At 43.4% G+C, this 12705-nt stretch overlaps 1 protein-coding gene across 1 annotated transcript in view; it reads left to right on the top strand.

Annotated features, from left to right (window-relative positions):
* Window positions 1-12705, top strand: part of cemip2 (cell migration inducing hyaluronidase 2) — a 94175-nt gene that overhangs the window by 74911 nt on the left and 6559 nt on the right. The window contains exons 18-21 of the mRNA XM_063195489.1: window positions 146-361; window positions 8769-8980; window positions 11195-11377; window positions 12636-12705. The exon at window positions 12636-12705 is cut by the window's right edge and continues 150 nt beyond it. Coding sequence (XP_063051559.1) covers window positions 146-361; window positions 8769-8980; window positions 11195-11377; window positions 12636-12705 — 681 coding nt within the window. The remainder of the gene's footprint in view (window positions 1-145; window positions 362-8768; window positions 8981-11194; window positions 11378-12635) is intronic.

Here is a 12705-nt window from a genome sequence, read left to right on the forward strand (position 1 = left end):
TCTATTCTATTCTACTCTATTCTATTCTATTCTATTCTGCTCTGCTCTGCTCTATTCTATTCTATTCTATTCTATTCTATTCTATTCTATTCTATTCTATTCCATTCTATTCTATTCTATTCTATTCTATTCTGCTTCCCAACAGGTGAAGCTGCCGGTGTTCTTTGGTAAGCCGGGCCAGTGGTTCGAGGAGAACGACCTGGACGGGGATAAGAATTCCATCTTCCACGATCTGGATGGCACGGTGGGGGGTTACCATGACACGTATGTGGGCCGGGTGGACAACTTCCTCATCCAGCACCCCGGCTGCGTGAACATCAGCCAATGGAACGGGGTGATTTGCAGCGGGTGGTACTCTCAGGTAAACGGATACCCATGCATGGGTAACACCACGCCCCTTAAGGGCTCTGCATACTTCACGTGCGCATTTTGTCGCGTGTGGCGCGAAAACCATTAATGACGTCATCACTTGCGACAGACTATTCATACTTCAGAACGGTTAATGTCTGTGCTTCAGATAGGCCTTGAGCCGCGGCCCCAAATTTTGGCCATCGGTGCCATCTGGGGGGAGGAATGCTAGCAATGTTTTTTGGCAAGGTATATCCCCCCACTACTAGAAAAAGCCTGATAGCAGTCACGGGGTGGTAGCGAAACCCCTTTTTTCGGCTCTTGAAGTGACTACCCCCCTCTATTAAATTGCACTTTTGAATTCGGATGCATGTCTAGTTCAGGCTCACTCCGTGGGGTATTGCCAATACTCTATACCATGGTGCCTGGTATTACTGGAAAGGGGACCTTTCAGGCTTTCATTTAAGATCATTGGTGAATCTGTCTGACATACACAGAGGTCACAGCACTTCATTAAATCAGACATAGCTAACATTTTCCAACAACTCTTGGCTAAACTGTCTGCTTTCGTTTATCTCTGTGGCGTGAAAGAACACCAAGGACACAAAATTGGACAACCTCAATACTCTTTGGAGTCTGCTGATTCAGAAAATGTATAATATGACCATACAATTGCTTTGTATGCGTTTGTGAGAGCGTTAAATTTGAATTGTGCAACCAGCAAAAGTCTTCAAAATAATGGCCAATACATGCAGGTCATCTGTTGGAAGTATTTGGCCTTTTTCCTTCCAAAGTTTCTGCTTGGCATCACTGCTTGGCATTAGGCCTTCATTTAAGATCATTACTAAATCTGTCGACATACTCAGAGGTCACAGCACTTCATTAAACCAGAAATAATAATAACAAATATCGCCTAAACTGTAGGCTTTCTTTAGTCCCTACGTACTGTAAACCATGGGAAAACATCAAGGACACAAACCCCAACCATTTCAATACTCAAGGCACTCTGCTAATTCAGACAATGCATGATATACCCATACAATGTATTGTGAGAGCCTTACAAAAGGCCATAATGACCATTAATATGACATATTTTAAGTCCAATTCTGTCCTATCTCTTTATAGACGTAAGGAAATGTAAGGAGACACAAGACGACAGGAGATAAAAGAGATGAGCGGGGGCATGGGGAGGCACTGTATGTACAGTAGATGTAGAGTTTGGGGGGGGGGGCAAGGGGGAGAAGTAGGGGTGAGGTGAGTAGGGGTAATTGAGGGGGAGCACTGTTGGGTGGGGGGCAAGGCCAGGGTAGTGGAGGAACTTGAGTGGAGGGCACTGTTGAGTGGGGGGAGGTGACTGGGGGGGCACTGTGGAGTGGGGGGGTAGGTGGGGGGGGCACTGTGGAGTGGGGGTAGGTGAGTGGGGGGGGGGGAGGGCTTAAAGGAAAGTGAGGGGGGATGGGGAGATAAGACACTGTAGGGTGGGGAGAGGAGTGGGGGTGAGATACTGTAGAGCAGGTGGGGGTAAGGGTGGATAAATGTTAATGATAAAATATTTGGAATAGTTTCAGAAACGTCTACCATATTGAATGTTGGAGGGAATTTGAGATGCCCTAGTTTCAGCAGTGTTGTGTATATGTTTAATTGAGCAATTTTTGACCACTTTCTTTAGGATATGTCAAGGTGGCAAAATCGAAATTCACCTTCTATTGTTCAGCCATGCTCATATCGGACTGTGTGACAACTAGCCTAGAAATCTAGACGCCCCTAGGGGTTTGGCGTGGCCAGGCTATGTGACAACATCCGCATCTTCAAAATGACCCGTAAACAGTGGCTGAAAACAAACCAGACCTGCTCCTATTAATTAATAGTATGAACATTGTTTTACTCTGGATATATTTGGTGTTTGTGGTAAAATGTCATGTCTACTGTAATGCAGTATTGTTTTTTTATTATGGCTACCTGCCTTAGGACTACGGATGACATTTGGCAACTATGCAAATACCAACATATTTATATTGATGTTTTTTTAACTGATGTATTGATTAGTGTGTATTGTCCTAATCAAATGAAAGAAAGAAAGAAAGAATGAATGAATGCATTTGTCCATTAGGCAATAGGAAATAATTGTGCTGAAAAAAAGGAACCGTACTCATCAATGAATATTATAGGCTTAGGTCATTACAAGGATCATAGACCTAGTTATTTCAGCAGTTGACTGTCTATGTGCCATTTGACCATTGTAGGAGGACTATTCTCTGCTTCAAGGAAGCGAAATCAAACTTATTTTTTGTTTGTTTAGTCAACCTTTGGTAAAATATCTGTAAGAGAATATAGCAGAGAAGTGCTGAAAAAAAGTAATCTACTATGTAGTAGGCCTATATTATGGCCCCACAGTATTGAGAAAAATGCATGAAAGTCATCCATTTTGGGAAATAGCAGCCATATTGAATTTTGACACAAATTTCAGATGGCATCAAGTTTGAATTTCTTCTGCGCGCGCACGCACACGCACACGCACACACACACACACACACCTTTTCTCTATGGCAAAAATTTTGCCTTTGAAATTATCATTTGGGGAAGGGCTACCATATTACATTTTGGGAAATATTTTTCAATTTCTTTCAATAAGCTTTTGGTCAGTAATCTGTGAAATGTCTGGCAGGACAATATGTCTATTATTAAGCAGTGCTGTATGTGCAATTTGATCATTTACTGACAACAGTACCATTTCAAAGCTGATTCATACATTCTTATGCACATACATTCATACTGTATGTATATACACTATACATACATATATTCATTCATTTTTCTTTTTATCCAACATTTGTATGTATGTCTGTAAGGAGATATTACAGAATTGGTCAGAAAATAGGTCATTAGGGCCTTGAGGATCATTACGGCCTTTTAAAGGCTCCTGCAAATATTGTATGGGTACATTATACATTTTCTGAATCAACAGCATGCCTAGATTTTTAAAATCATTTGGTTTTGTGACCCTGATGTTTTCCCATGGTATAGGGACAACATAAATCATACAGTTGAGGTGGAATTTGTGAGAAATTACTGGTTTAAAGGATAACGCCAGCCAATTTCAACATGCATGTAATGCTCACACTACCCTGGACTTGTCAGTACCAGAGATTTTTTTTCTTCAGCCTTTTCCAAGATCCTGGTCATTGTAATGGGGGCAGGTGTTACCTTTTGGGAAAATATTTGGAGTAGGCCCATGTTAAGATTTTTTAAAAATGTAAACAAAATCTGCCCCCATTAGAATAGCAGCATGCAGCATCTCCGGGTACTGACAAGTCAAGGGTAATGTGAGCAATACAACAGCATATTGAAATTGGCAGGAGTGATCATTTAAGTATTTGGGGGGGGGGCCTTTTCAAGCCTTTATTTATTGTTTATATGAGACAGGACAGTGAAGGAGGTGACAGGAAGCGAGTTGGGAGGGAGAGATGGGGGAGGGTCGGCAAAGGGCACGGTTCAGAATCGAACCCGGGTCAGCCGCGTAGTAGACCAGTGTCCTACCATTAGGCCACGATAGGGCCGAGAAATTATTGGTTTAATGACCTCTGTGAATGTCAGCACAAACATTGGCAGGAAAATAGGCCTGATATTTCCAGCTAATGACCTGCTACATTGGCTACTATTTTGTAGACTATTGGTGGTTACACAAGTCAAATTTTAGGCCCTCACAAACATATACAAAATAATTGTATGGGCATATTATCATTTTCCGAGTCCACCGAGTATTGAGGTTGTGTAATTTTGTGTCCTTGGCGTTCTTTCATGCCACAGAGATAAACGAAATCAAACAGTTTAGCCAACATTTGTGAGAAAATGTGACCTATGTCTGGTTTAATGAAGTGCTGTGACCTCTGTGTGTGTCAGAAACATTCAGCAATGGACTTGAATGAAAGAATGAAAGGTCCCCTTTCCAGTAATACCAAGCGCTATTGTATAGAATATTGACAATATCCCAAGCTGTCCTGGACCTTCTTTCGTGCAACTGCACTACAAAATGCTCTAGCCATCATTGTGTTTGTCTGGTAAATGGCCTCAGGTGCACAGACATGTGTAAACTGAGAGTGTGCGGAAACCAGGCAACCATAGACAGTTCAGATGAAGGGGATGACATGGAAGATGAAGAGTACTGACGACGAAATAATATAAATCTACATGAAACTATTCTTTCATTAAACATATTCCCTTTGCAACATGTTTCTTTATTGGCTTGTAACCCCTTGTATAGGGTCTCAGTCTATTTGTTTATGAAATAGCCTGTATAAAATGTTGTATATGAACATTTATCTAAATTCTGTTAATGAGATACCATATCTGAGTGGTTTAAGTAAAGTGTTACCCAATGCCCTATCATTCCAGGGCCTACCATCTAGATTGTATTTCTTCACATACACTACAACAGTGTTTCTCAAACTGTTCGTGCCATTCCCCCCTTCAGAGGAAGGGTGTCTGTCTGCGCCCCCCTCGAGCAAAATGGTTACGAAAATACAAATAAATAGGCCGTCGTGAATTTTATTAGAGCCTGATATACACGTACAGTATGGCCTATGTTCTCTAAATATTAGTGACTTAATGGCAAAGCAGAAAAGTATTAAAAAAGAAAAACCTTCTGACTTCACGCGCCCCCCTAGGGGGGCTTCCGGCCCACTTTGAGAAACACTGCACTACAATAATTGAATACTTTAACAACTTGTGAATGTTATGTACATTCACATATGAACTACAGTATAAACAAAGTTTGTTTAAGTAAAGTGATACTGGCATTGTATTAGTCCATTCTATTGGGTCCTATTTTGAAAACATTTTTGCTGGTTGCACAAGTGACATTTAAGGCTCTCACAAACATATACTAAATAATAGCATGGGCATATTATACATTTTCTGAATCGGTAGAGTGCCCTGAGTATTGAGGTTGTTAACTTTGGTGTCCTTGGTGTTCTTTCATGCCACAGACGTAAACGAAAGTGCGCAGTTTTGGCACAATGTGTGTGAAAATGGGAGCCATTTCTGGTTTAATGACGTGCTGTGGCTTCTGTGTATGTCAGACAGATTCATTAATGGGCTGAAATGAAAGCCTGAAAGGTCCCCTTTCCAGTGATAACAAGCACGATGGTATAGGATATTGGCAATACCCCCAACATAAGCCATAACTACATATACAGCCGATATTAAAAAACAGTATTTATTATAGGGGGGGTAGTAACTTCAAGAGCTGAAAAAAGTGATTTCGCTACCACCCCATGACTGCTATCAAGCTTTTTCTACTAGTGGGGGGATATACCTTGCCAAAAAACATTGCTAGCATTCCTCCCCCCAGATGGCACCGGTCGACCCCTCGGCTCATAGCCTAAGAAGGCTTTCGCTCGCATTGTCGGAAGTCGGAAGACCATGTGAGAGCATTGTTCTGGCGGCAGAATTTTTAAATATATCGCCGAACACAACGTGCTTCTGAACAAAGTAAACAATTGTTTCACTGAACAACATTTAAGAGAGAAGATAAAATAACTCTCTAGGACATTTTATTATCCTCAAAATGATGCATGATCCATTCTGTAGTAGCCTACAGTAGTTGTAGCCTCTCTTCGCAACTCCTGCTTTGTCTGCCTACCTGTATGGTCGCTGGTGGCGCACGACAAGTTACAAAATATCTGGGGTGCACGACGTCGCGCCACGGCAGCTCACGACACGGCGTGTGACGTCATTTTGGGTCACGTGACGGCGCGAGTGAGGTCGCGAGTGAGGTCGCGAGTGAAGTATGAAGGAGGGTAGCGCCAGTCACGACAAGTATGAATCCCCCTTTAGGCCTCATCATAAGCCTCCCAACACCCCCTGGGCCTCATCATAAGCCTCCCAACGCCCCCTGGGCCTCATCATAAGCCTGCCAACGCCCCCTTAGTATTAAAAAAATCAAATGGACTAATGCTCCTAATGAAAACTAAACCCCGCCCCCCTAGGGCTCCCCAACTCCAGCTCCCTAGGGGGCTGTACCTGCCCCCGTTGAGAAACGCTAGGTTACACGTTTGTAAACACCCCTGACTGCGCACCCCTGGCTACGCAGTGCACACTTTTCAACCTCTGTTTGTTGGAAACTGCTGTCGCTCAAAAAATGAGCTCATGTGGTTGGCTGCTTAGCATCTTGCCCCTCCTCACAACACTGATGTTTGTAAACATGAAGCCTATGTACAGGGGTTGTACAAAATAACTGAAACACCTCTCATTTTAGTGTCATTTAGTCCCTCTTGCGTCCACAGTTAATCCTGTTGGATGTGGCGGTTCATCCTTCTTGGTGGTATGCAGATATTACCTTGGATACTGCTTTCTCGGTCAAAGATGCAACAGTTACACACATACCAAGAATTTATCCTGTTTGAATTCTGATATGTTACGCATAATGTTGTGTGCATTGGAAATTTGGTGTCATTGTGTCATTATTGAAGATTGGCCAACACGCGGGTCCAACTGAGCCATGAAACTTCCCACACTGAAATGACAGGCGTCTCAGTTATTTTGTCAAACTCCTTATATACCACAGGTGAACTAACTCCTCCCTCCCTACCTCCCTCGTCACGCCCCTGTCCACTGATTGGACAGTTGTCTTGTAATAAGACGACCAAGCCCCTCCCAGAACACCTTGCCCAGATGTAAAGGATGTGGAATTACTTTTTTCCCGTGTAGAGTAGAGGCCAGGCAAGGTAAACTTACCAGGTAAATCACACATCTATAGTAGAGTACCCATTACCCAGCTAAAAGACCCATTCCTATGGTAAACCACCCATTCCTCAGGTGGGCGACACATCTTCAGATAAATGTCCCCATCCCTGTGTTCATCTTTATCTGCTGTTTGGCTATCTAGCCCTTTAATTGAAGAACTAATAACAATAACGTCACTTTATTGTCAGTTTTCACTAAAATGAATTCCACATCCCTGAACAAGACTCGTTTAAGGATAGAAGAAGACATGCATGTAACATCACATAACTATCGCACATTAGTGTTATGTACTATACATGTATGTGGAGCATAGAGCACCACCAGGCAAATAAAACACAGACCACAGCAATCCATCAGTTGATTCTTCAAAGACAAAAATGACTTCCAAATGTCTTTTGATCTATTCATTATTCTTGCATAGGGTAATGTGGTCTTACTTACCTACTTACCGTACTTACATACTTAACATACATACTGTCCTGTCTGCGCACAAGCACACACACAGACACACACGCGCACACACACACACACACACACACACACACACACACACACACACACACACACAGACACACACACACACACAGACACACACACATACACACACACACACACACACACACACACACACACACACACACACACACACACACACACACACACACACACACATACACACACACACACACACACACACACACACACACACACACACACACACACACACACACACACACACACACGTACAAAGAATAAAATGTGACCACTACTCCCAAGCAATTTAGACTCCACATGGGATCAGATGGGTTGGCGTAGCGCCGTAGTGTATCCCAGATGGGATGGGAGTAATTTGATTTGCCGTTGGGCTGAACTGTTAGAAGCCTTTTTAGGTGGAATTGCCCACGGCGTCATTGTAATTCTCGCTTGTTACAGCCAATTTACACTACCACTGCTTTTAGGTGTTTTTTAAAGCCTCTCTTCATCAGGCATTTAAAACAAATCGAACAATTACATTGGATTTACAGGAACAATTCACAGCAGCATTGTGGCAAAAATACACTGTACTTTATTCACTGCTTCTATTTTGGTGTGCTTAAGCAGAGCGCTCAAATTAAACAAACTTTGTCACATTGCACCATAACATTGTTATAACTACTGTTTGAGTTAGAGTAAAAGTACAGTTTCAAGAGCTTATAGCAGGTTTGCATTAAACTTCTATCTGCACCATCAGCTACTGTGTCTAGCGGTTGTTGTAGAAGCCTGAACAGGACCCCTTCTTTCCATCAATAATTCACAGGATGCATTGACAAATCTCTCTCTCTCTCTCTCTCTCTCTCTCTCTCTCTCTCTCTCTCTCTCCATCTCCACCTCTCTCTCTCTCTCTCTCTCTTGGTCTCTCTCCATCTCTCTCTCTCTCTATCTCTCTCTCTCTCTCTCTCTCTCTCTCTGTTTATTTCACACACACACACACACACACACACACACACACACACACACATGCACACACACACACAAGCACACACAATCACACACAATCACACACACACACACACACACACACACACACACACACACACACACACACACTCACACACACACACTCACACATGCAATAACACACACACACTCACACACACAATAACACATACCCTCCTCATCGTGTGTACCTCCTCCAGGTGTACGTGAAGACTCAGGGGGCGTCCGGCCTGGCTCTGTCCATCTGCCGTGACGAGTACCCGGACAAGCCGATGGTGCTGCGCGGCATCAACAGCCAGGGGGCATCGTCTCAGCAGTACCAGCCCATCCTCATGATGGCCAAGAGCTACACGATGCACTGGGACGGCCCCGCACCACGCGAGATCGTCCTCTCACTCGTCAACTTTGACAAGTAAGTCCAGCTACCAATGCTCAAAATGTCTTTTTTTCTTTTTAAAAAATAATATTTTTTTAGGCTTTTTGACCTTTATTATTTCAGGATAGTGTGAGAGTAGACAGGTTGGGAGAGATAGATGGGGTTGGGCCGGGAAATGACCCCGGCTGGATTCGAACTGGGGTCCCTGTGGGCAATGTAAGCCCAAATGTGGGGGGCTTAGCACGCTGTGCCACAACCCCCCCCCCCCAAAAAAATAATTAACATCACCAGCCAAAATGGCTAGTAGATGTTACTCTACTACGTGTCAACTTTGACACGTAAGTCCCACCACTCTGTCCCACAACTCTGTAAGCAACCTCTCTTCTGACCAAATTGGATTGTTTTAACAAATCCTGTGAGACTGTTCTTTTGCTTTCCAATTTTTACAAGTAAGTCCGATCAACTGTGTAAGCAAGTCCTCTCTTCTGACCAAATAGGAGGTCTATGAAAAGTTTTTAACAAATGAGATGGCCCTGTGAGATCGTCCTCTCACTTGTCAACTTTGAGAAGTAAGTCCTGTCAACTGTGTAAGCAAGCAAGTCCTCTCTTCTGACCAAACTGGAGATTTATGAAAAGATTTTAATAAATGGCATGGTCCCGTACCCCACGAGATTGACCTCTCATTCGTCAACTTTGACAAGCAAGTCCTGCCACTCTGTAAGCAAGTAAGTCCTCTCTTCTGACCAAATACCCTGTAGGAGGTCTATGAAAAGTTTTTAACAAATGAGATGGGCCCGTGAGATTGTCCTCTCATTCGCCAACTTTGACAAGTAAGACCTACCACTCTGGAAGCAAGTCCTCTCTTCTGACCAAACTGGAGATTTATGAAAAGATTTTAATATGCATGTACAAATAAATGGAATGGGCCCTGTGCCCTGGAAGACTGTGTGTTGGTCTTCAACTTCAACAAGCAAGTCCTGTCAGTCTGTACATAAGTCCTGTCTACTTCTTGGTCAAACTGGTGATTATGAATGTAAATTTCAAAACATTTAAAAAACGATTAAGTCCTGGGGCTTTCATTTTGATAAGCCAGTCCCCTATGCCAGTAAGTCTGCTTTATGAACTCATCGACCATGACAAAGAAGTCCTAGCTGCCATAGCAAGTTTATTAGGAAGAGAGTTAATGTTGCCAAAACAGAAAAATGGCCACACTATTAGTTGTAGCAGCCTTGACTGGATTTGCAGGTTTTATACTGATAGAAGAATAAGCTACTAAAATACACTGTATTGCTGTGGGTGAGAGAAACAGCTGCAGTGTTGGTGTTAGTGTGGGGTCCATTGATCCCTCTGTTCACCTGGAAGACATCGATCTGCCCTCCTTCTAGAACAACACTAAATTCTGTAGAAGACATTGGGATGGAAAGCCACAGTCACCGAGAATAGATGGCACCCCACAGCATTGGTATAGACAAGTCGTTTATCTTCCTCCTCCTGGCACGGATGAGCCAGGGCACCTCACAACTGTGGTGGCATGCAGGGCACTTGAAGAAAGCTGTGGGGGGTGGGGTGTGTGTGTGTGGTGGGGTGGGGGGGTAGGGGGGGTGGGGGGGTGGGGGGTTGGTGGTGGTGGTGGTGGTGTGTGGGGAGAATTTGGAATCTAGACAAGTAAATTATTTCAGTCGTTAGAAGGCCAAGTCACTTTGTAGCATAGATTCATGAAGAAGAAGTAAACAAATAGAAAGTGACATTTTATTTTGGCAACTGAAGAGAGGAAGCCGTTGTCGTTAGATGCATACATACTGTATATTGATTTTTGGCAAAGTTAGTTTTGTAGCTGAACTTTGGAAATAAAGGGAAAACATGTGGAAGGAGACATTTTATTGTCTTTTTATTTTATTCTTGTCTTCTAATTCTGTCTCTTTTCTTTTTTGTGTGTCCTTTCTTCTCCTCTCTGTTATTCCCCAACAAATAGAAAGTCACATTTTATTTTCTGTTGTGTTGTGTCTTCTTTCTTCTCCTTTTGCCTGTGTTCCTTAGGGACAACTGGGCGCTGGTATGCCTGTGCTACCTTGATAAGTAAATGATTGCATAAGCTTGTAGGTGAACTTTGGAAACGTCTTATTCTTCTTTGTCTTCTTTTTGTGTCCTATCTTCCCCTCTCTTTCATCCCCAAACAAATAGAAAGTCACATTTTATTTTCTTGTTGTGTTGTGTCTTCTTTCTTCTTCTCCTCTTGCCTGCGTTCCCCAGGGATAACTGGGCGCTAGTGGGGCTGTGCTACCCGACAGACACCAGCTTCCAGATCATGTCGGACATCAACGACAGGCAGAACAACACCTTCACCGACATGGAGGACTACGGCCCGGTCAGCTCGCTCGAAGACCTGCAGAAACGCCAGCTGGACAGGAAGTTCTTCTTCGACCGCTCCACTGGGTAAGAGGATGGACCGGGAAGAGACACAGTTGTTACAAGTCTCTTCAACCTAGTGGTTCCCTTTTATGGCAAGAGACCCCATTTTGTCATCTCAAATTTCTGGGGACCACACACTGCACATTTTTTCACAACAAAAATTAAAACATGACAGAGCTACATACTAAGTTGTAGGGTATTAAACGTATATATATCTATGACAGTCTAGGATTGTACAATAAATAGTGTTTCAAAGAGAATATTGTTAACAAATGTTATGATGCGGTTGAGTCTTTTCACTGACGGCTCATCTGCACAAAGAGGCTACTGGCGATAGATCAGCATATCCCGCTGCGAGATACACCAAGATGATATTTGTCATTTTAATGTATAAAGGTACTGGCCAAACCATTTTGAAGATTGATATATGAGAATCTTTTGAGATGAAAAGTATGGGGCTTTTATTAGCTGAGAACTGATCAGAGATAAAAGTAGTATATAATGTAGAAGGGCATTTCTGTAAGAATTCGTCGCTGATCTGATGCCATGCCACTTCCCCCTCCCTCTGCCCTCCCTCCTCCTACCTGTGTGTACATAGGTACATGGTTAGTCTGGCTATGGTAGCCTCTTTGCGCAGATGGGGTCGTCGGCCGGCCTATTCACTCTTTGCTGAAGATACTCAACTACATCATAACACCATTGCTATGACATTACAGAGAGCTTTAAGTAAAAGATGAAGACATAACCATTACAATTTTGTTGACCGTAAGTTTATAACATAGGCTCTGTGCAAAGGGGTTAAGTTCGATAAGGATTGGCAGCTGATCTGACAGTTTGTTCCCTGCATCTCTCTGTCTGCCACCTCTTCTCTATTCTCCCTCCTTAGGCTGTAGTGGCTGTATCTGTGTGGACTTGGTTAGTCTGTCTACATCATGTCTGTAAGGATTGATAGCTGACCTGACACAATGTCACCACTCTTTCTGTCTCTGTCTCTGTCTCTCTCTTACTCTCTCTCTTTCTCTTCCTCTCTCTGTGTCTCTGTCTCCATCTGTCTGTCTGTTTCTCTCTCTCTGTCTCTCTCGTTCTTTGTCTCTCTCGTTCTTTATTTCTCTTTCTTTCTTTCTTTCTTTCTCTCTCTCTCTCTCTCTCTCTCTCTCTCTCTCTCTCTCTCTCTCTCTCTCTCTCTCTCTCTCTCTCTCTGTCTGTCTCTCTCTCTCTGCCCCCTCTTCTCCCCTCCTCCCGCTTCTTCTCCCCCCTCTCCTCCTCCTCCTTCCCTCCTCAGGCTGTTGTGGCTGTACCTGCGTGCGCGTCACAGTCGTGAGGGCCACAGCTACTGCTCCTCCCGGGGCTGC

This window comes from Engraulis encrasicolus, chromosome 3 (assembly GCF_034702125.1).
Source record: "Engraulis encrasicolus isolate BLACKSEA-1 chromosome 3, IST_EnEncr_1.0, whole genome shotgun sequence".
NCBI classification, from domain to species: domain Eukaryota; kingdom Metazoa; phylum Chordata; class Actinopteri; order Clupeiformes; family Engraulidae; genus Engraulis; species Engraulis encrasicolus.